The following is a 24691-nucleotide window of genomic DNA, read 5'->3' as shown; positions in this document are numbered from 1 at the left end:
ATTTTTTTTTTTCAAATGATTTTGCATTACATATTAAAATAAGATTCTTGTCTTGCCATTGGAAACACCATACTCTTTCTTAACACAAATTATATACCTTAAAAGCAATCTCATTGAGTAAATTGTCCTAAATCTAGGGCTTGCTTACCCTTTATTATGTAAGTTGACATATTGAATTAAATTACTGAATTCATTTTTATAAACAGATTGTGAAATTTTTTAATGTAGTAATTCTATTTGTGGAGTCAATACTCTACTAACTATGACTGAAATAATATTTCTAAATTAATTAAGTTCCAAATCCAATAATTATTGCCCCAATTATTGTTAATTAATTTGTGATTAAAAAATATTAAGAAAATGAGATCCAGCCTTATGTAAGTGGTTTTAGATCAAGTAAAGGTCACGAATCTTGATATTTCATTTTACACAGAGCCTTAACTACTTAATAAAAAAAGAGGTGGGATTATTTTGTGTGTGTATCGAAAATCAAGTAGAGAAAGAAGAAAAAGCAGAGAGAAAAAAGAGAAAGGAGAGTTGGTTGAACGGAAGTCGATCCGTGGTCCGATTGAGTTGGAACATTGTCAGGAGGTTTATGATTTAAAGTTTTACATTCTGAACGGTGAAGATAGGGTTTGAAGCTCTCTAGAAACAAATTCAAGGTATATTTGTTGAGTCACTTATTTGATGAGATTTCATCAATTGTTTTCTCTAGTTGTTGATTAGCTCTAATTTTAGCTAGAGAAAAACTTTGTATACCTATTATTTGATAGTGAAGATTTTTCTGGTAGTCCGTGATTTTTTTCCTCTACATTGAAAAATTTTTCACGTAAATCTTGGTGTGTTTTATTTTTTTTGCGTTTTTTATTATTAATTGTTATCTATTACTTCTGTATTATTGTGATTATTGCTTCAGACGTAACAAAAAGAATATATTGATCGGTACCTCACGTACACCAAATGTTAAGAAAATTTTTTGTAATAAGATCAAAAGTGTCTCTTAGCTTTGTTTAAACCTAATCTCCTATTCGGATGATTTTAAAAGCGCGCTTACTCTCTCACGTTCGATCTAACACATTAAAAATTTTACTTCCAAAGTCATGTACTTATCTTTTATCTAATATTATTTTGTTTTTCTTTTCTCAATTTGCATAAACTACATAGCAAATCCTTGCAGTCTCTCTTGTAAAATTTCAAACAATTTGACTTCCAATAATCACTCTTGCAGTCCCACTAATTCCTCAACACCATTGACCTATATAATAAAGATTCAACTTTTTAACCCATCTCCTTTAAGACTAAGCAAGCTTAAGATTGGAATAATTGAGACATTTGGGAGATTATAATTCACAAAATCAACCTTACCAATTGGCCTTATCTAAAAATTTAGTCTTTTTTTTTTTTTTTGAAACCACAACCTTTGCCTTCTGTCTCCAGTTTTGGCACATATGGACACATTAATTCAAAGAATTGGAAAGAATCTATTACAATTAAATTATTTGTATTATCTTCTTTAGGTAAAGATTTGACCAATGCATGAAGCTTGCTTTCTTGTTTGCATATCATTCCCATTTGTGAACAAGTCATATCCATATACGTCATTGACTTGCTGATGCATATAGGCCAATTAATTATTCAAGGAAAAAAAATTAATTTAATTTTTTCAACTGTTTATAGTCTTTAATTATATTATTAAATTTCAAATTGTGTTAGGAGGCAAGTTTAACTCAAGCCAGACTTTGGATATGAATTTCAAGGTCCGTGCTCTATTTGACCTACAAATATTGTTATGTTAATAAATAATATATTTTTATTTAATTATATTAAAATATTAATGTAAAAATCATTTATAATATTTTACTATTAAACATAAATCAAGTTGGACTCGATTTCGGGTCTATATTGTCAAGGTGTCTACCAAACCCGATCCGATATATAAACATTTCCGTCTAACTCTAACAAAGCTTTGAAGCTAAATCGGACCATTTTCTACAGAGAGAAATGCGTTTGTTATATAAAATTTACAGGCCTACTCTTGGCTCATGCTGAAGACAACTAGAAATTGAAAGTGACAAGGTTAAAAAAGTAATTACAACAAGAACGAAGCCCCACACGTCATTTCCTCTTTTGTGATTTCAATTAAAATCGACATCAACGGTACAATTAATTTTGATAAAATTAAAAATACTAATAAAAAAATTTAATTATTGAAATGATAAAAGTGAATATTGTAGTATTGATTTTAAAAGTAATAATTAGATATATATTTAGATGTAAATATAATAGTAATGATAAAGAAGAGTGTTATGAGAAAATAAAATTATTATTAAGAATATTAGATTAAAGTTTATACATAATAAATTTGATAGTACACATTTGATATTTTTGAAATTAATAAAATTAATTTTATATCAAATAATATTTTTATTATTAAATATTTGAAAATTATTTTTATTTAAATGTTAATGTTATTTAACATATAAAATTTTATTTAATATATAATGAAATATTATTTTAAATTAAAATAATATATTAAGAAAGAGATGTTAGGTTTTTAGTAAATAAAAACTCATTTCAGGGTAAAACGGAGATAAAATTTTTTTAATGAAATAAAAAGTCTAATGCATATATCAGTGGTCCACTGGACCCCTTTTGTCCAGTCCACCAGCATGGCCAAAAATTCAATTGCAGTACAGATTATATTATCCAAACATTATATAAAATTATAAAATTTATGTATTTATATTATAATATAAAATATATTTTTTAATTTTATTAAATTTATATATAATTATTATTAACATTTTAAATTATATTATTTTTATATATTATTTTTGTATGTTATTTATATAAGGTATTTTAAATTATGAGTTTTATCTAATTGCAATTCGTCGGCCCAGTAGAATCCAAACAGGCCCCCATGTTCCCTGGGACTACTCCTTTACTCTCTCAAACCGAACCAACCAATCACTTATCCCAGATTTCATCCTTCGTGTGACGTGTCACTCTCCGTTCTGTCTTCCTTTCATCAAATCCTAAACCATGCCGCAGCCAATTAACGACCGTTGGTTATATCGCCGCCTGCTCTTTCCTTTTTTTGTCCGTTGGCCGAACATCTTTGAAATTGAAAAACGTCTAAAAATGACGAAAATAGAAACAAGAAACGACGACGGCTGCCATAGTTTAACAAAAACGAAAGCCGAAGCTTCGTTTCTCTTTCTCTCTTTTTTTTTTAATATTCATTATTTATTGCCTTTAATTCACATCTGTTCACTTTCCAAGCGATCTGCGTTTCGAATTTTATAACTAAAAGAATCAAAGAAAAAAAGAAGAAGAATTGTTGATTTTGGTTTGAATCTTGAGCTTTGATTCCTACGGTTATCTTCCTCCACAGTACGCTACAGGTTCTTTGTTCTTCAGGTAAAGCATCATCGTGTTTTTTTAATTTATTTATTTTTACTTGAATTAAAACCAAAATTTCCTGCTTTGAATCTGTTTGGTTGATTTAAAACGAAAAGTTAAGGGAAAAGAAAGAAGAGGAAGCGTGGATTTGAATTTTTCACGCTTTTATTTTGTGATTTTTGTGTTTTTATTATTGAAGAGAGAAAAAGTGAGAGAGAAACAGAGAAAGTGCGTATTTGAGGATTTTGAGTTTATTTGATGTTTTCTTAATCGTTTAATGATAAAGGAGAGAAAATCGAAGGAAAAACTAAGAGAAAATCAAGAACTATGAGATATTTGAGCTTATTTTTGCGTTTTTTTAATTGTCTGCTGATGACATAGGAGAGAAAAGCGAGCGAAAAACGAAGTAAACGCGTGCTTTGGAAGATATTGAGCTCAAATTTGCGTTTTTTTTAGCTTATTTGAGCTGATTCATTATATGGTGGACAGAAAACTGAGAAAAAAAGGAAGAGGAATCGTGCATTTGATGATTTATGCTTAATTTGTGTTTCATTTTTAGTTTTTCTTTGTAGGTTTTGTGACAAAGAAGAATGGCATTGAATAACAAATTGTTATTTTTCCCTGGGAAGGCCTTGGTTGAATTGTCCTTGGGATCACAACTCATGGCTAGAGATATTCGTAGTTTTCTTTCTAGAAGGTTTTAAGTGCTGTTTTTTGCTGTTTAATGCATATAATTTAATTTATAGATATAACTGACTTTTAGAATATGTTCCATTATTTGTATCACTATTCAGTACATAGTGGAATCTTCTCCCTGTTGATAAAAAGTCCTAAAATTGGTTGTTTATGGTGTGGAATGACACTGTCTTTGGTGCATTGCAATCAGAATTGCATGTTTAGATATCTTTTATTTCAAGTTTTCTTGCAATTTTTTCAATTGTTAATTGTATAATTCTACATAAACCGAAAGGAGAAGGATTTGACGGAGGACTAGAAATGCTCATTGAGTGGCATAATTATTTTTCGCTTATTGAATTCTTTTGCCCAACTTTTTGCTTATCCTTTCAAAGGCTTATGTTGCCTGCCTAATTTTTTTGTTACACCTGCACAATGTTGATGTATGCGCATGATTGCTTTGAACTTGTAATGGTAGTCTGAGTTTGTTGATCATTTCTTATATTATAACCTGCAGTTGGGAGGTTCTGATGGGTGATGCTAAGTTGAACCATATTTTGAAAGACTACTACATCCCAAATTATATACTTGTTCCTGAATCAGAAGCAAAGAAACCACCATGGGTATCTTCTTGTCCAGTGTTAGTGTTTATCAACTCCAAAAGCGGTGGACAGATTGGTGGAGATCTTCTTTTTACCTATCGTTCTGTCCTTAACAAAAACCAGGTATTATCTGCTTGCTCTTAAAGGATAATGCAATTGTGACTGAATGTTCGTCTTCTCAATCAAACTTGGTTGATTGATTTTCAGGTTTTTGATTTGGGAGAGACGAAACCTGATAAGGTGCTACACCAAATTTATGCCACACTGGGAATGCTTAAGCAGCGTGGGGATGTTTTGGCTTCAGATATTCTGAGTAGCTTGAGAATAATTGTGAGTTGACATGTTAAGTAGCTGGTTATGTTTATTATCAGGTTGTTTGTCTTCTTTAATAACATACATGTACATCACATATATGTGTCTATGTTGTGCAAGACTGCAGTTGATATCAAACCTAAAACTTTATCTCTAATATATGCTTAGACTGTTAGGTTGCAGGTGGTGATGGAACAGCCGGCTGGCTTCTTGGTGTAATATCCGATCTTAAACTCCCTCATCCACCTCCAGTTGCTACAGTGCCTCTGGGAACTGGAAACAATCTGCCTTTTTCTTTTGGCTGGGTAGGATGATGCTTACTCAGTTACTTGTCTCATCTAGCTTATTTTATTAATTGTTACTTCAAAGGTTTTGCAGGTTAATTTTATTTTCTTTATCTTTGTTCCCTTTCATTCTAACAGTGTCTTTTGACTTGTAAATCATGAACTTGTCTAGTTGGTGAATAATTTCTTTTTTATTACAAAGAACGATGGTTTCCTTTTTGTCCCTGTCTTGTTTGTCAGTCTCTTATTAATTGGTATTGGCATAAAAAGAAACAGAATTAACAAGTGTAATCTTTCCAAGCAGGAAATTTGACACCCATGCTGCAAACTGTGTTCACTTTATTGTTGTCAGTGATGCCAAACTGTCTTTTCAATCTCCTTGAATGAATGGATGACAATAAGTAGTTGCTTTAGGTTTTAGCGATCAGTTACTAGCATGCACTCTTCTGGAAATGGTTGTTCTAATTGACATGTGTGTACTGGAAGACTTGATTCAACTCAGTCAGAATTTTATACCTTGTGTTTGGTTAATTTGCAGGGAAAGAAAAATCCTGGTACAGACCGCCAATCTGTATTGTCATTTTTGGAGCAAGTAAAGACTGCAAAGGAAATGAAAATCGACAGGTAACAAACTCCTTAGCTGTTATCTTTCTGGCTAACTGCTTCTACATGTTTTTTGCTTCCTGCTAAGCAGGCCGTAGTGCTTTATCTTAAGGCTGAGGAAGGGGTAAAATAAGAAAGTTGTCTGAACGTCCTACTAGATGCATGAGATAGTCTTTGATGACCCTGGCATGCATCTAGTTCATAGAAACTTGATTAAGGAGTTCAGTATGGAGATTATTGTTGTGTTGTTACTCTTGTTATGAGCTTTATTCTTGTTTTTGTGCAATTTTCCTAAACTATTTTTAGTTGACCACTCAAATTTTTTGCTACCAAATAATCTTCCTGCCCCTTTGTTGACTTTTTTCATAGTCCTCTGAAGCCTTTAATGTCATATGACGTGGCTTTGCAAATATGACTGTGCAGTACTATGAGCTTAATATGAAGAAAATTGGTATCTGCCAGAACTTTTCGAAATTTTTAATGAACATGAAAAGAATTTATTTTTGGTTGAAACTAGATTAAATAGTGATGTTATACTAGCAATTCTTCCTTAACTTCTATTTTGATATGGTTATGCTTTACCGTGTCATAATGGGAAAAGATATTCAGTTGTTTATGTGTTGGAAACTTCAATTTTCCTTTCGATTATTAATGCTACAGTTCATTCAATGAAATTTCAGCTGGCACATTATCATGAGAATGAAGACCCCTGAGGAAGGTTCTTGTGATCCTATTGGGCCTCTTGAACTACCCCATTCTTTGCATAAGTTTCATCGCATCTCTCAAACAGACAAACTAAGCATGGTATGTTTCTGTTTTCTATTTTTTGGCTCCCTTTTGGCGTACTCTTTTTTCTGTTTCTTCCATTTTATATGTTTTGACTGCAGTGATTGGTGTGTGTGTGTGTGTGTGTGTGTGTGTGTGTGTGTTTATGTAAAGGCAGTTGTATGGCAGTACTGCTTCAGTATATTTTGGTTTTGTTTTTCGTTAAACTATTCTTGTCTTCTTTAACCTTTGGTGGATGATGAAAATATAAAATGAGCCGATCTCAAGGGTATCTTCTAGTTACTTAATAGCTGCATCAACACGTTGAATAGATTTATATCTCATCCTATGCCCTGATCCTCTAGTTGTGAGTTTGTATTGTTTTAATTATTTTAAATCTGTTGTTCCAATATTAATCTCAGAGTTCTCGTTTTACATAATACTAATAAGCCATTAAAAACCACTATATATTTGATTTACCATAAGATCTGTGAGCCTGGTAATAATTACAAGTAAAACATGAAAGTTGCTGATATGGCGGTTCAAATCATCTTTTAAATGCTTGGTTTCCCCTTTAGTGTTTACTTGCTTCACGTGAATTTGGGTTGCTTTCTATGCTTATTGGTAAAATTTTGTTGGATGTTCTCACTTCTCAGGAGGGTTATCACACATATCGTGGAGGATTTTGGAACTACTTCAGCATGGGTAAGAAATATAATCACTTATGTGAATTTCATAATTTTCAACATTTTTAGAAAATGAATGATTTTCCCATTTGCTAAAGACATGTCGATATACAGATATGTACCTCTGTATTACTCAATTAAGCATCTCATGTTGTGGAAACTCTTAGTGCTTCTCAGGACTTGGCTTGGTCAGAGTAGTAGTCAGTGATTACCCGTCTGTTAGTGTCTTCAACTTAAGCCCTTATGAGTCCAACATAACACTATTCAAGTGAACCTGACATATAGTTCCATCCAACATATCATTTTGTCCCTGACATGATGGGCATGAGCTGCTCGAACAGTCAATTATATTGAGATGGTCCCTAATGCAATAGGTCATTTGAGGCATTTTTTGGGATTAAAGTGCTTTAATGAGAGAGAGAGAATAATTGCAAAATTATGCTTAGTTCATGGAAACAACTATAGTTTTTCTATCTTTTTAGATATCTTATGCTGATGTGGAAACTCTTAGTGCTTCTCAGGACTCTGCTTGGTCAGAGTAGTAGTCAGTGATTACCCATCTGTTAGTGTCTTCAACTTAAGCCCTTATGAGTCCAACATAGCAGTATTCAAGTGAACCTGATATATAGATCCATCCAACGTACCATTTTGTCCCTGAGATGATGGGCATGAGCTGCTTGAACAGTCAATTATATTGAGATGGTCCCTAATGCAATAGGTCATTTGAGGCATTTTTTGGGGTTAAAGTGCTTTAATGAGAGAGAGAATAATTGCAAAATTATGCTTAGTTCATGGAAACAACTATAGTTTTTCTATCCTTTTAAATATCTTATGCTGATTTAGCCATGGAGGTAAGCCTAACAGCTGTATTGCATTTGCATATGATTGTCAGCAGTTTGTTATCTGATTATCCAGTGATCTTGGTGCAATAACCTTTATTCTGATTACTATATTGAGGTTTTGAGGGCGTTGCAATTTTCTATACAAGACTTCTAAGTATTATAGTATAATTTAATTTATCCAAGCTTTATACTCCAATAATTCGTTTGTACGAGGATGAAGTCAGCCCAAAATAATTTCTACATTTGAATTTTGTTTGGCAGCTGGTTATAGTACTATCAAATAAGTCTAATTAGAGTGTTCTGTTCAGGAATGGATGCACAAATATCATATGCATTTCACTCTGAGAGGAAATTGCACCCAGAAAAATTCAGAAATCAGTTAATTAATCAGGTAAACATATGTTTTCTGTTTTGATAAAGGTTGTTGAAATGTGGCATAATCTTAAAATGTTCAGATATTAGGTTGTCTTTTAGCCATATCCATGCTTAGTACTATGCTCCTAGCTGAAAAAATAAATGCAATGCTGATTATACAAATTCCCCTCTCCCCCTCTCTCATATGTTTGTGTATTGGACTGAAGATCTCTTTATATAGAATCTATATACTGACAATGCATCAAATATAAACCCATATATTTATACATTATTTTATGTATTGATGTAGGTGTAACTTGCCTACTAACAATATAGTGTATAACATGATCTTTTTGTTTTTAGCTGTCTTAAGTTTCCCTTCACTTGTATGATAATCCTCATGACAATTCTGAAACTTAGACAACTACTTATTTCTTTCTGATGAAGCAGAGTACTTATGTAAAGCTTGGATGTACTCAAGGTTGGCTTTTCGCTTCTCTTTTTCGTCCTTCATCAACGTGAGTTTCTTACAGATGTCTGGCAATATAAATTCCTGTCCTGTTTAGAAGAACATGTGTGATGGCTTGATATTTAAAACGTCTCGGCTCTCTAATTATTTTAATTTTGTCAGTAATAAAATTCATAGGAGCGACTGTTGGGCAAAGGACTGAAGATACAGATACCAATTTGTTCTTCAGTATCATGCAAGTGTTTCACATGTCTTTCTGTTTTATCAGTCATGTTACTCAGCTAACTACTTATCTAGTATACAAGGTCCTGCTAGATTTGTAATGCTGCAAGGTTGAATTACTGATCTTGTATTTAAAAGTACGGCACTCTACTCCATGAAATTTGTCTATATGTTAGATACTTGTGATTTTCTAAGAGCTTTATTTCATATGTTTAAAACAATGTCTCATTGCTGAACGACACCATGCATGCTTCGTTTTAGTGCATCAATTACCTGATTACTGAGCATTTAACTTTTATGTCTATATCCTTCCAAATGGATTATTCTATTTTGTTTTATTTCTTGGGTAAGCTTTCAAGTCAGAGTTGCCAGTGTTTATGACAATGTCTTAATGTCAATACAGGAGCATAGCTCAGCTAACAACAGTTAAGATCATGAAGAAACAAGGCCAATGGGAGGACCTCAACATACCTCGCAGGTGAAAATCATGTATAACCTGTATGCATTCTTATGATTATAATCAACACTTCAATTGCTCATTTAGTCCTAATTCTCATAACACCAGTTTCTTTCTTATACAGCATTGGCTCTATCGTCTGCCTAAATTTGCCTAGTTTCTCTGGTGGATTCAATCCTTGGGGAAAACCATATAGGAAGAAATTTCATGATGTTTGTTCCGATCTCTCTCTTCCTTTATAATCATATAATCATAGCTGAAATTGTAGTAATTAGATTTTGACTGACATCTCACCCAAAGGTTTTGATTGCCAATTTTGGTTTACAGAGGGGCTTGACTCCTCCTTTTGTAGATGATGGCCTGATTGAGATAGTCGGTTTTAGAAATGTCCTGCATGGGCTAGTTTTGCTTGCGCCAAATGGACACGGGACTCGTTTAGCACAGGTAGGAGGTTCATGACTCTACAACAAAAACTGTTAACCATTTTAGCTGTCTCCTCTCTTATTCTGGCATTATTTTCCAATCTAATCTTCGTCTCCATATAGGCAAATGCAGTCCGATTTGAGTTTAAAAAGGGTGCAGCCGATCACACATTTATGAGGATCGATGGAGAACCATGGAAACAACCCCTTCCAGTAGATGATGACACAGTGGTAGTGGAAATATCTCACTTTGGTCAAGTAAGCATGCTTGCTACCCCATTTTGCCGCTCCCAGAGTGTGTACAATCCTTCTTCACCTATCAGTCACGATGAGGATAACGATAGTGCTGACGAAGGAGAATCTCTGGACGATGATTGGGAAGAAAAAAGAAAGTTCGGAGCAGCTGACACGTTCAAATTTCCTGATGAATTTGACATAACTCAACTCAGTTAAGCACTTGAGCTCCTGCAATCTGATCTATGCCCCTTCTTTACCCAATTCTGCCCGGCTTTTACCTGCCTTAGTGCTGTGGCTGTGGTTCTTTCATATCATATCACCTTTACATGGCCATGCAATGGATAGTATGCCACTTTGAGTGTACAGTTTAGCAAATGGATTGATTCTTTTTTTCTTTTTCTTTCAGATCATCAGAATCATTGATGTCGATTTTATTGATTCTTCTTCACATTTGCCTTTAGATTAAGAGTAATTGCTAATAGTGCTGAAGTGAAGAATTTGTAATTTGTAACAAAATTATGATCTAATTCTTGCTTAATTTCAACCAAGGTTTTCAAATTGATGCTTAGATTGTTGCTTGTCCCTAATTATTCTAATTATTTTGTCTAGTTGTGGTAATTTATTGTTTAGGAAAGGATTTGATATGAATTTCAACATAAAAGTTTATTAGTACAATATTATGAAGGAAAAATAGAAAACAATCAATACATATATATCAATGAACAAGAATTTGAACCTCCCAAACAGAACAGCCCATCTCATTTTCCCATTTCCCAATCGCATTATTTTTAGATTTTATCTGCAAAATATTTAAAAAAAAAAAAAAAAGAATCATGATTGACATCAAATCAATGAAGTAATTTATTCACTTATAACTTCGATGTGAAGGGCTCATGGGTCATCCCATACACAGAAGAAATAGATAACAATGCCAAAATCTTATCTTGGGGATTTTGTCCATAGCAATTCCTTCCTCCAACCATCATCATCTCTACTTTATCCATTTCTTTACTATTATTGTCTCCATCGTGGGATGTACAGTAAAATCATTAATCTTATTATAATACCACTAGCCTATTGTACTGCTTGAAACCATTGGCTATTTCCTTTTGTTTAGGCAATACCATCTCTGGTTTTTTCCAACACTTTCCTCTATATAAGAAACTCTTACCTACCCTCCAATTTGCTTCAGCAAAGCAAAACACAGCCAGAAAACCAGTCTTTGAATTTTCGAAAAAAAAAAAAAACCCCATTTCTACTTTCATTTCAATCACCTCCCAAAATCATAGAAAAAAGAAAAACATGAGTTCTTCAACAAGAGCTTGGATAGCAGCTGCTAGCATCGGAGCTGTTGAGGCATTGAAAGATCAAGGAATTTGTAGATGGAATTATGGTCTAAGGTCAATACAACAGCATGTCAAGAACAATATCAGATCATCTTCTCAAGCTAAGAAGGTTTCTGTTCCATCTTCTTCTGCTTTGGCTAAGAAACTGAGAGATGATGAGAAGTTGAAGAAGTCAGAGGAAGCACTTAGAACTGTCATGTATTTGAGCTGTTGGGGTCCAAATTAAGCTGCCCCTTCGTTTTTTGTACATATGTAATGCTAATTTTGCATCAGTTATATTAATTGAACTATCAAAAATATGTTCAAAAGTTGAGTTTGATATTAGAAACTTTTGGGGGTAAATTTATATATTGAACTTTTTGTCTCTGATGATCATGAATCTTACACTCCGTTTACTGAGACAAAAAAAAAAAAAGGAAGAGAAAAAGAAAATACTATAATAAAAAAAATTAGCTATTCTTATCAGAAACTTTCTAAATTAAATTGAATAAATTGAGGTGAAAATCACACGATGCTTTCTTCAGCCTTTAACCTCAACCTCCAAATTCAAATGCAATGAACAGAGTAAATGCAAAAGGCTCGTTTGTTTAGCCGAAATTAAATTTTAGAAAATAAATAATATTAATATAATTGTTAAAATTATTTATTATTAAAATTATTAATATTCAAAAATAATTATATTTTAATAATATTTAATATTTAAATATTATATTTATATAAAAATACTTAAAATAATAATATTTATTATTCTTTATAGCATTATCTTAAAATATTTAAAATAATATTATTATTCTTAAAATATTATTTTTATTAATATGAAAATTAATAATATTTATTATTAAAATATTTGTACTATTAAATATTTATATTTTATATTAAAAGTATCTATCATTAAGTCATAATAAAAAATTGTTTATTTATATTTATTATTAAAATAATAATATAAATACCTTAATAAATAAAATATAAAATTATATATTTTAAACTAAAAAAATAAAAAAATCATTAAAAATATTAAGAAAATTTTTTTATTATATTCGTTAATATTAATTATTAAAATAATAATTTTTTATTTTTATTTTTTATTGTTAAAATAATAATATAATATTATTTATTATTGAAATATTAAAAATATTTATTTTTAATAATATATAAAATTATTATTGTGAATATTTTAATTTTTTAATTAAAATTAAATAAAAATATTTTTATTAATATAATAATATTTTAAGACCAATCAAATCAAGATCCATCTTAAAATATTATGTTAAAAGTTACTTAAGTAAATTTATAAAAATATTTAAAATTAAAACATTAAAATATTTTTAACATTAATTTTTAAATTTTTTAGGAAAATTTAAATAAAAATTATTATCTAATATATATATATATATATTATAACAACATATATAAATAAATTGCATATTATGTGAACAACTCTTTTAAATGATACATATAATGGTTTTTTTAAATAAAATAATTTTTTTAATTACAAAATAATTTTAAATTTATTTAAATATAAAAGTTATTCAAATTATAATTAAAATCAAATCAATTTAGAGATATATATTCTAAAATTAAAAATATGAAATATGGATTTTATTTTTTTAATAAATAATTTTAGATGTTTACCAAAATAACCTTATTTAAAAAATTATTTAATTATCAAAATCTTTCAAATATGTTTAAAAATTACAAAAATTAAGTTTATCCAAAACTTTCAATAAATTTTTTTATCTTGATTTTAAAAATTTTATTGTTTAAAAAATTTACGTAAGATATTAAAATTTTAAGCAATTTTATTTAAGATTTTAAAATTTTAAAAAATTTTCCTCTTAAATCTTTAAATAATAAGATTATCAAAATTATTATATTCATTTGAATTATAATTATCAAATTTATATTTCAAATAAATACAAAAAATTTAATATTATCTTTATCACTTATTATATCCATTTTAAATTTTAAAAAATTAATTTAAAAATCATCTATTTAATCCTAATTGTCACTAAAAAATTATTTTACAAATTTAAGACTACAAATGTGTTATACATCAATTTTTTTTTATTTTTCAGTAATTTTTTAAAGATATTTCTATTACTATTGTAATTTTTTTGTTTCGAAAATTTTTTTTAAATATATTTTATTGTTATTACAGTTTCATTCTTATAAAAAGTAATATTTTTTTCAATTTATTTTTTTAACATATTTTCTAATATTTTTCATATTTTGTATAATAATTTAGTCAAAATTATTAAAGTAAAAATATGTTAATATTTTTTTATTATTTAATTTATCATTTAATAATATATATTTATTTTTTAGAAAAGATAATTTATTTTTATTTAATATAATTTTTCAGGAGTATAAATATTATTATAAACAAAAATATACAAAGGAAAGACATAAATTTTTTTTACTATTTTTAAAAAAATTATTTTTTAATGACAAATTATTATATATAAATTTTATATATGTGATGAGTTTTAAAAATTTAAATATAATTTAAAAAAATTTAATTTATAATTATTCATATTAAATAAATAAAATTATTTCGTGCATCACACGAATTATAATCTAATTTATTAATATAATAATATTTTAGGTCAAGTTAAGTTTAAACTTAAAATAATTATATATAAAATTTGATTTGAGTAAAATTATATTCAAATATATTAATAAGTAATTTTACTCATAAATAATTTTTTAAAATTATCTTCTTTTTTTACTCAAAATGATAAGATAATTTTCAAAAATATTATTTTATTTTATGTTTGACTAGAAAATCATTTTTAGTTAACTAATTTTTTTTGACAAATAAACCCAAAAAAATAAAAATATTATTTTTCGAAAGGTTTTTTTTTCTTCGAAACATAGAGAGTTTGTCCATTTCTTTACTATTATTGTCTCCATCGTAGGATGTACAGTTAAACCATTTATTTTATTATAATACCACTAGCCTATAGTACTTATTGAAACCATTGGCTTTTTTCCTTTTGCTTTGGCAATACCGTCTCTGGTTTTTTCCCAACGCTTTCCTCTATATAAGAAACTCTTACCCACCCACCATTTTCTTCTACAAAGCAAAATACAGCCAGAAAATCAGTCTTTGAATTCCGAAAGCAGCCCATCGGCACTTTCATTTCAATCACCTCCCAAAAGCGTAGAAAAAAGAAAAACATGAGTTCTTCAACAAGAGCTTGGATAGCAGCTGCTAGCATTGGAGCTGTTGAGGCACTAAAAGATCAAGGAATTTGTAGATGGAATTATGGTCTAAGGTCAATTCAACAGCATGTCAAGAACAATATCAGATCATCTTCTCAAGCTAAGAAAGTTTATGTTCCATCTTCTTCTGCTTTGGCTAAGAAACTGAGAGATGATGAGAAGTTGAAGAAGTCAGAGGAAGCACTTAGAACTGTCATGTATTTGAGCTGTTGGGGTCCAAATTAAGCTGCCACCTTGTTTTTTGTACATATGTAATGCTAATTTTGCATCAATTATATTACTTGAACTATCAAAAATATGTTCAAAAGTTTAGTTTGATATTAGAAAATTTTGGGGCTAAATTTTATATACTGAACTCTTTGTCTGTGATGATCATGAATTAGAGTCTTACACTATATTTGGTGAGGAAAAAAAAAGAAGAAAAGGAAAATACTATAATAAAAAAATAGCTATTCTTATCAGAAACATTCTAAATTAAATTGAATAAATTGAGGTGAAAATCACATGGAAGCTTTCTTTAGTCTTTAACCTCAGCCTCCAAAATCAAATGCTATGAACAAAGTAAAGGCAAATCACAAGTTTGTTGGCTTTACAAAATAATAAATGGTTTTTAAGTCCAAAATAAAGGGCCTCTAACTTTTCCAAAACTATTGGCAGACACCAACCAGCCAATGGTTTTATACGCTTTCATGTTATATATTAAAAAATATGTATATTTAGTCACAAACCCTATTATAAATGGGACCAGTCCCATATCATCAGCACCATTATTAATTCGTAAAAGAAAAAGGAAAAGAAAAGAAAAAGAAAAAGAAAAGAAAATCTCTCTCTTTGTTTGCCACAATCCTACTTTCAAAGATAAAAATATTTTCTTGATCAAGATTTACAAGAAAACAATAAGTGCAACAAGGAAAGCATGGATTGTGGCAGCTACAATTTATGGAGTGGAGGTATTGAAGGATCAAGGAATTTGCAGATGGAATTATGTCCTCAGGCATGCCAAGAAAAACCTTAGGTCATTTACCGAGGCCAAGGTTCATTCCTTTCCATATCTGCCGGCCCTGGCGGCGGCTTCCGCTAAGATGAGGGAGGAGGTGAAGAAACCCGACAAGTCCATCAAAAAAGTGATGGAATTGAATTCCTGGGTCCTAGTACAGTTAGATTTTAATGTAATTTTTGTTAGAAAAATGGGTTCAGTTTCGTGTAAGTGATTTTGGATTAAGTAAAGGTAATAGGTCTTAATCTTTTATTTTACACAGAATTTTAGATACTTAATAAAAAAGAGGTGGTGTTGTTTTAAGTGGGTGTCAAAAACTAAGTAAAAAAAGAAAAAAAGCTAAAAAAAGTGAAGAGAAAAAAAAGAAAAGAGAGTTGATTGAACGGAAGTTGATCCGTGGTTCGATTGAATTAAAATCTTGTCAGGAGGTTTATGATTCAGAGTTTTACATTCTGAACGGTGAAGATCGGGTTTGAAGCTCTCTACAAATAAATCTAGAGTATATTTGTTGAGTCATTTATTTAGTGAGATTTCTCCAATTATTTCTTTAGTTGTTGTTTAGCTCTAGTTTTAGCTAGAAAAGAGCTTTGTATACCTATTATTTGATAGTGAAGATTTTTCTGGTGGTCCGTGATTTTTTTCCTCTACACTAGAGGGTTTTTTACTTAAATCTTGGTGTGCTTTATTTTTCTGCATTTTTTATTATTGATTATTATCTATTACTTCTGTATTATTGTGATTATTGCTTCAGGCACAACAAGTGATATCAAAATGAAGGTTATTTTGAGACATCGATACAAAAACAGTCCAAGATATAAGTAAATTTTGTTTGAGATCATGAAGGGTGATACATGTTCCATGATAAAATTGACAGCATCGAATTATTTAATTTGGAAGCTATGATGAAGGATCATCTATACTGTAAAAATTTATATGAGCCAATATTAGGTTATTCGACTAAACCAGCAGATATGAAAAATAAAAGCTGAAATAAGCTAGGTAGAAAGACGCTGGCTACAATCAAAAAATGGATTGATATCAGCGTGTTCTATCATGTAGCGCATAAGTCAGATGCTCACATTGTTTGAAAAAATTTGACAGTATTGTATGAGAGAAAAACATGTATGAATAAAGTTATGCTTGTTAAAAAGCTTGTAACTTTACAGTACAGAGATGGATGATCTGTTACAAAGCACTTGAGTGATTTTTAATATATATTTAATCAGATGACTACTATGGAGCTTAAGATGAATGATGAAATGAAGGTATTATTTTTTTTGAATTTATTGTCAGACAGCTGGAATACTCTAATTATGATTCTTCTTAATTCAACTCCTGATTATAAGGTGACATTGGAGATGGTAAATGACAGTATGCTTAATGAAGAAGCAAGGCGAAAAGATGTAGACCCTAAGAATCAAGCTCTGGTCACAAAAAACCGGGATAGAAACATCGATAAAGGTCATGACTCAAAAGGTCGTGGTAAGTCTAAACATAGATCCAAGTCTAGAGGTAAAGTGAAGTGTTTCTATTGTGGTAAGATAGGTCATATAAAACGAAACTATAAAATCTTAAAGCAAGAGCGAAAAGATGAGAAAGGTAAGAGTTCAGATGATGGTAATGTTGCAGTAGTGAATTCAGATAGTGCTTCAGTTACTTTGATTTGTACACATGGTGATTGTAATCATATTAGTGATCTCGACATTGAGTGGATAGTTGACACAAGAGCGACATATCATTGTGTTTCTAAGATAGAGTTATTTACAACTTACAAAGTAAGAGACTTTGATTGTACCAAAATGGAAAATAAGAGTGTAACACAGATTATTGGGATTGGTGATATTATTGTACTAACTAGTACAGGCTGCATGTTGACTTTGAGGGATATCAAACACATTTCAGATATGAGAATGAACTTGCTTGCTATTAATATCTTTGATAAGGAAAGATATGAAAGTCGACAAAAGAATGGACAGTGGAAGCTTCTCAAAGGATCTATGGTAGTTGCAAGGAAAAAATTATGCTACACAATGTATAAGACATAAATGCAATTGAATGGTAACTAGGTAAATGTCGTTGAAAATGATGCTTCAGCAAACTTGTGGCACAGGAGGCTGGCACACATGAGTGAAAAAGGGTTACAGGTTTTGGCAAGACAGTCTCTTATTCCCTTGACCAAAGGTATGTCTCTCGATTCATGTGATTATTGTTTGTTTGGTAAGCATCATAGAGTTTTTTTTCGTAAAAGTTCTTAGAGAACAGAAAATAGATTGGAATTAATTTATTCTAACGTATGTGGTCTCATTGAGGTTGGGTCATTAGTTGGTAGCAGTTATTTTGTTACTTTTATTGATAATGCTTCACATAAGACTTAGGTGTATATGTTAAAATAAAAAAGTCAGGTACTGCAGTATTTTTAAAAATTTCATGCCATGATTGAAAGGATGACAGGGTTACCCTTGAAGTATATTCTAAAGGCTTTGAAGAGTATTGTTCAAAGCATGAGATCAGACATGAGATGACAGAACCTAAAACATCGCAACATAATGGTATAGCTGAAAAAATGAATCATACCATTGTGAAAAATGTCAGATGTATGTTGAGGATGACAAAATTACCAAAGCCATTCTAGGGTAAAGCAGTTAACACGGCTTGTTATTTACTTAACAGATCATTATCAGTTCCTTTGGGCTTTGACATTCCAAAAAGAGTGTGGACAGAAAAATATACTTCATACTCTCACTTGAAAGTTTTTGGGTGTAAGCATTTATGCATGTGCCGAAAGAGCAGAGATCAAAGCTTGACAGTAAAGTCACACAGTGTGTGTTTGTAAGATATGATGATGAGAAATTTGGTTACAGGGTATGAGATCCAGTAAAGAAAAAGATAATCAGAAGTAAAGATGTGATCTTTCATGAAAAAAAAACCATAGCAGACTTTGAGAAAATGAGAAAACTACACGGGTTACTACTGAGTGTGATGTTTCAACACCGACAGAGATTCCACAGGAAAGAGCCATAGATGATGGAAATGAGTAAGAAACAGAACTTAAGAATATGAATGAGCCAGCCACAGTTGGTGATGTGCCAAATGCAATTAGTTTTGAGCAGGGAGAGCAATCATCTCTACCTGAAAGTGTTGAGCAGAGGGAGCTACCTTTGGCGTCAAGTGATGTAGAGTCTCAGCCCAGGAGATCTACTAGAGAGCGCAAGCCATCTATCAGGTATCCAAGTTCAGATTTTATTTTAGTTACCAGTGAAAGTGAGCCAGAAAACTTTTAAGATGTGCAAGCTACTCTGGATAGAGAGCACTGGTTAAAAGTAATGAAAGAAGAGATGGAGTTATTACGAAAAAATGGTACTTATGATCTTGTTAAACTTTCAACAGAGAAGAGGCCATTAAAATATAAATGGGTGTTCAAGTTGAAAAAGGATGGTGACAAACTAGTGAGGTACAAAGCTCGATTGATAGTAAAAGATTTTTCTTAAAAACCAGGTATCGATTTTGATGAAATTTTTGCTACAGTTGTAAAGATGAGTTCTATTCGAGTGGTACTGAGATTAGCAGCTAGTTTGAATCTTGAGCTTGAGCAACTTGATATTAAAATTGCATTTTTGCATGGTGATTTGTAGGAGGACATTTATATGAATCAGCCTGAGAGTTTTGAAGTGAAAGAGAAAGAACACTTAGTTTACAAATTGAAGAAAAGCTTGTACGACTTAAAACAAGCTCTGCGACAATGGTATAATAAGTTTGATTCTTTTATGGTGAGTACAGCAGTGGATTCTTGTGTGTATGTTAAACAATTTCCTAATAGTAACTTCATTATCCTATTATTATATGTTGATGATATGTTGATTGTAGGACAAGATGCTAGTATGATTTACAGGTTGAAAGAATAATTGTCTAAGTTTTTTTATATGAAGGATTTAGGTCCAGCAAAGCAGGTTCTTGGTATGAACATTATCCGAGATAAGAGAGCTAAAAAACTATGGTTGTCCGGGATATGAGAGCTAGAAAACTGTGATTATCATAAGAAAAGTATGTTGAACGAGTGCTTGGTAGATTCAACATGTAACATGCTAAATCAATTAGCAGTCCACTGGCCAACCATTTTCATATAAGTAAAAAATCTTGTCCAGTGTCAAAGAAGAGCAACTAGCTATGTCTAGTATTCCTTATTCTTTTGCAGTCAATTTTTTAATGTATCTTATGGTTTGTACAAGGTCTGACATTGCTCATGCAGTTGGTGTAGTGAGCAAATTTCTTTCTAATCCAAAAAAAGCTCACTGGAAAGCAGTGAAATAAATTTTTAGATATTTGAGGGGTACCTCAAAAATGTGCTTGACTTATGAAGTTTCACAACCAGTTCTAGAAAGGTTTACTGATGCTAACATGGCAGGCGATCTTGATGGTAAAAAATCTACTTCAGGGTATTTGTTTACTTTTGTAGGAAGAGCTGTATCTTGGTAATCTAAGTTATAGAAGTGTGTTGCTTTGTCAACTACAGAGGCTGAGTATATTACAACAATCGAAGCATGTAAAGAAATGCTTTGGATGAAATATTTTCTTCTTGAATTGAAGTTGAATTAGAAAAAGTATGTGGTATTTTATAATAGTCAAAGTGCTTTAGATTTGAGTAAGAATACCATGTACCAAGCTAAAACAAAGCACATTGATGTTAGATATCATTGGTTACGTTCAATGATTGAAGAATAGCAGATGCTATTGAAGAAAGTTCATACTGATAAGAATGTAGCAAATATGTTGACTAAGAGACTTCCTAAGAAAAAGCTTGAGCTTTGCAGTAACTTAACCGAAATGAGTTCCCTGGCCAAGGTAAGTTTCAAATAAAACTGCTATGGTGATGAATCTCCTCCTAATGGGGCTGAAGGGAGAGATTATTAGGAAAATGGGGTCCAGCCTCATGTAAGTGGTTTTGGACCAAGTAAAGGCCATGGGCCTTGATCTTTCATTTTACATAAAGCCCTAACTACTTAATAAAAAAGAGGTTAGGTTATTTTAAATGGGTGTCGAAAACCAAGTAGAGAAAGAAGAAAAGCTAAAAAAAAACAGAGAGAAAAAAAAGAAGGGAGAGTTGGTTGAACAGAAGTTGATCCGTGGTCCGATTGAGTTGGAACCTTGTCAAGAGGTTTATGATTCAGAGTTTTACATTCTGAACAGTGAAGATCGGATTTGAAGCTCTCTAGGAATAAATTCAGAGTGTATTTGTTGAGTCACTTATTTGGTGAGATTTCTTCAATTGTTTCTCTAGTTGTTGTTTAGCTCTAGTTTTAGCTAGAGAAGAACTTTGTATACCTATTATTTGATAGTGAAGATTTTTCTGGTGGTCCGTAATTTTTTTCCTCTACACTGGAGGGTTTTCTACGTAAATCTTAATGTGCTTTATTTTTTTTGTGTTTTTTATTATTGATTGTTTTCTATTGCTTCTGTATTATTGTGATTATTGCTTCAGACGCAATAATTTTCATGGCTTTTTGTTGGAGAAAAAACCAACAATTAAATGATTGTTGTGTATAGAGTTTTGTTTTCTCTTCTCTATAGTTAGGGAGTTAAAGGGCTTAAGGTTCTTGGCAATGGCATTTGGCTGTGAAAAATGATCGAGTTTGGTTTTGGATTGTTAACATTGTCCTTCATCGTTATTTTGGTATGTAAAATTTATAATAATGTATTGGTGTCTCCAAATTTGTCTTGTTTAGGGTTAACAATGGATCGAATCAAGTCGAATTTTTGTTCGCTCCAAACTTGATCAGAATTTATAATTATAAAATTCGAATTCGATTCGATTTGAAAAATTTTTTTATTTATTTATATTCGAACCCGATTCAACTCGATGTTGTATAAACCGTACTCAATTCGATTTGATTCGAAATTATAAAATATTATTTTTAAATATAAAATATTATTTTTTAAATATAAATATATAAATATATATAATTAATTAATTAAAAATAATTTTTATATAATATCGGATCGGATCAAATTTATCTAAAATTTGAATCTGATCCGATCTTTATTTTTTTTAATAATAATATCTAATTCGATCTGAAATCTGATTTTAAAAAATATATATTAACTTTATGCGATCGGATTGAGTCGGAACCATCGAAAGCAAATTGGGCTGCCAACCCTAATCTTGTTCTTACTTCCGATGGAAATTGCATAATAAATTCGAAATTAAATGTCTTTTTTCTTAGATAAATGTTAAGAAAATTTGAGTCTTTGACTAAGAAAATCTATTAAATCTTATAGAAACATACACATTTCACCTACAAAAGGGTTAGTTCAATGATGGTGAAAGAAAAAAAAAATTTTTATTCAGGGTTCGATTTGTGTGGAACATTCGAGACCAAAATTATGAATGTAAGAGGCCATCAAGGGAATGTGTATTGTTAAAATTTTTTAGTGAAAAAAATTATATCCAAATAAAGTTTAAAAATACTCTATTCATATTTTAAAAAAATATTTTTTTGATAAATTATGCATAATCCTTAAATTCATAATGAATCACTTCAATGACGGATTCACATGTATAAATAAAATATTTATGGACATTCAAAAATTAAAAAAAATTAAATATTTTTTAGCAATAAAATTAATAAATTTATTGATAGTTTTATATATATTATAATAAATTAACATAAAACACTTAAAGATCCATCTTAAATATTATGTTTAAATAACACAATAATATTATATTATTATTAAAATAATATAATATTAGTTATTATTGAAATATTAAAAATATTTTATTTAAATAATATATAAAATTAAAATATTAAAAAACTTTTAATGTTAATATTTTAATTTTTTTTATTAAAACTAAATAAAATATATTTTAATATAATAATATTTTAAATGAAACAAATCAAGATCCATCTTAAATATTATGTTTAAAGAGTAAATTTATAAAAATATTTAAAATTAAAATATTAAAATATTTTTAATATTAATATTTTAAATTGTTAAATAAAATTAAATAAAAATTATTATTTATTAATATAATAATATTTTAGATCAAATTAAGTTTAAACTTAAAATAATTATATTCAAAATTTGACTTTATTAAAATTATACTCAAATATATTAATAAGTAATTTTATTCATAAACAGCTTTTTTTAAAATTATATTTTCCTACTCAGAATGATAAGATAATTTTATAAAAAAATATCTTAATTTTCATTGATGAATAAATCATTTTTTATTAATTAATCAAAATTTTGACAAATAAACATATAAAAATAAAAATATAATTTTCGATTTTTTTTTTAAACAGACGGAGTTTGTCTATTTCTTTACTATTATTGTCTCCATTGTAGGATGTACAGTTAAAGCATTTATTTTATTATAATACCACTACACCATAGTACTACTTGAAACCATTGGCTTTTTCCTTTTGTTTAGGCAATACCATCTCTGGTTTTTTCCCAACGCTTTCCTCTATATAAGAAACTCTCACCCGCTTACAAATTCGCTTCAACAAAGCAAAATACAGGCAGAAACTAGTCTTTGAATCCCAAAATATCCCATTTCCACTTTCATTTCCATCACCTCTCAAAAGCGTTGAAAAAAGAAAAATATGAGTTCTTCAACAAGAGCTTGGATGGCAGCTGCTAGCATTGGAGCTGTTGAGGCCTTAAAAGATCAAGGAATTTGTAGATGGAATTATGGTCTAAGGTCAATTCAACAGCATGTCAAGAACAATATCAGATCATCTTCTCAAGCTAAGAAAGTTTCTGTTCCATCTTCTTCTGCTTTGGCTAAGAAACTGAGGGAAGATGATAAGTTGAAGAAGTCAGAGGAAGCACTTAGAACTGTCATGTATTTGAGCTGTTGGGGTCCAAATTAAGCTACCCCTTCGTTTTTTGTACATATGTAATGCTAATTTTGCTTCAATTATATTACTTGAACTATCAAAAATATGTTCAAAAGTTGAGTTTGATATTAGAAAATTTTGGGGATAAATTTATATATGAACTTTTTGTCTCTGATGATCATGAATTAGAATCTTACACTGTGTTTGGTGATGGAAAAAAAGAAAGAAAGAGAAAACGAAAAGTACTATAATAAAAAAAATAGCTATTCTTATCAGAAACATTCTAAATTAAATTGAATAAATTGAGGTGAAAATCACATGGAAGCTTTCTTTAGTCTTTAACCTCAGCCTCCAAAATCAAATGCTATGAATAAAGTAAAGGCAAATCACAAGTTTGTTGGCTTTGCAAAATAATAAATGGTTTTTAAGTCCAAAATAAAGGGGCGCTGTAAGTTTTCCAAAACGATTGGCAGACACCAACCAGCCAATAGATTTATACTCTTTCATGTTATATATTAAAAAATATATATATTTAGTCACAAACCCAATTATAAATGGGACCAGTCCCATTTCATCAGCACCATTATTAACTCATAAAAGAAAAAAAAAAAGAAAAAGAAAAGAAAATCTCTTCCTTTGTTTGCCACAATCCTACTTTCAAAGATAAAAATATTTTCTTGATAAGATTCACAAGAAAACAATGAGTGCAACAAGGAAAGCATGGATTGTGGCAGCTACAATTTATGGAGTGGGGGCATTGAAGGATCAAGGAATTTGCTGATGGAATTATGTCTTCGGGCATGCCAAGAAAAATCTTAGGTCATTTACCGAGGCCAAGGTTCATTCCTTTCCATATCTGCCGGCCCTGGCGGCGGCTTCGGGTAAGATGAGGGAGGAGGTGAAGAAACCCAACAAGTTCATCAAAAAAGTGATGGAATTGAATTCCTGGGTCC

General features: G+C 30.2%; 4 protein-coding genes and 1 pseudogene across 9 annotated transcripts; all 5 read left to right on the top strand.

Moving 5' to 3' along the window:
* Nucleotides 1-3021: 3021 nt before the first annotated feature.
* LOC111275780 (diacylglycerol kinase 5-like) lies at nucleotides 3022-10900 on the top strand. Of its 6 annotated transcripts, XM_089754172.1 has the most exons (15): nucleotides 3111-3420; nucleotides 3975-4099; nucleotides 4595-4802; nucleotides 4887-5009; nucleotides 5168-5296; nucleotides 5814-5899; nucleotides 6559-6682; nucleotides 7300-7348; nucleotides 8480-8562; nucleotides 8976-9006; nucleotides 9157-9229; nucleotides 9620-9694; nucleotides 9798-9885; nucleotides 10001-10117; nucleotides 10219-10900. In XM_089754172.1, exons 2-15 carry the CDS (start codon nucleotides 3993-3995, stop codon nucleotides 10546-10548), a joined length of 1623 nt encoding a protein of 540 aa, XP_089610298.1. In that variant the 5' UTR covers nucleotides 3111-3420; nucleotides 3975-3992; the 3' UTR covers nucleotides 10549-10900. The 6 variants fall into 6 exon arrangements, with proteins under 6 accessions (XP_089610302.1, XP_089610300.1, XP_089610303.1 ...); XM_089754174.1 differs by lacking the exon at nucleotides 3975-4099 and having other exon boundaries at nucleotides 3105-3420; XM_089754175.1 differs by lacking the exon at nucleotides 5168-5296 and having other exon boundaries at nucleotides 3112-3420.
* Nucleotides 10901-11488: 588 nt separating this feature from the next.
* LOC111276484 (uncharacterized) lies at nucleotides 11489-12033 on the top strand. Its single transcript, XM_022862226.2, has one exon. The coding sequence runs from the start codon at nucleotides 11635-11637 to the stop codon at nucleotides 11902-11904; it is 270 nt and encodes an 89-aa protein (XP_022717961.1). The 5' UTR covers nucleotides 11489-11634; the 3' UTR covers nucleotides 11905-12033.
* A 2715-nt stretch (nucleotides 12034-14748) lies between these two features.
* Nucleotides 14749-15251, top strand: LOC111275775 (uncharacterized). Its single transcript, XM_022861286.2, has one exon. It carries the CDS (start codon nucleotides 14859-14861, stop codon nucleotides 15126-15128), a length of 270 nt encoding a protein of 89 aa, XP_022717021.1. The 5' UTR covers nucleotides 14749-14858; the 3' UTR covers nucleotides 15129-15251.
* A 139-nt stretch (nucleotides 15252-15390) lies between these two features.
* LOC149511707 (uncharacterized) lies at nucleotides 15391-16442 on the top strand (annotated as a pseudogene).
* A 6938-nt stretch (nucleotides 16443-23380) lies between these two features.
* Nucleotides 23381-23899, top strand: LOC111275776 (uncharacterized). Its single transcript, XM_022861287.2, has one exon. The coding sequence runs from the start codon at nucleotides 23502-23504 to the stop codon at nucleotides 23769-23771; it is 270 nt and encodes an 89-aa protein (XP_022717022.1). The 5' UTR covers nucleotides 23381-23501; the 3' UTR covers nucleotides 23772-23899.
* Nucleotides 23900-24691: the final 792 nt, after the last annotated feature.

The sequence above is a fragment of the Durio zibethinus genome, chromosome 25 (assembly GCF_047325235.1).
Source record: "Durio zibethinus cultivar Kanyao isolate XHJ-2024 chromosome 25, ASM4732523v1, whole genome shotgun sequence".
Taxonomy (NCBI): domain Eukaryota; kingdom Viridiplantae; phylum Streptophyta; class Magnoliopsida; order Malvales; family Malvaceae; genus Durio; species Durio zibethinus.
This window is presented reverse-complemented; position numbering and strand designations above follow the sequence as displayed.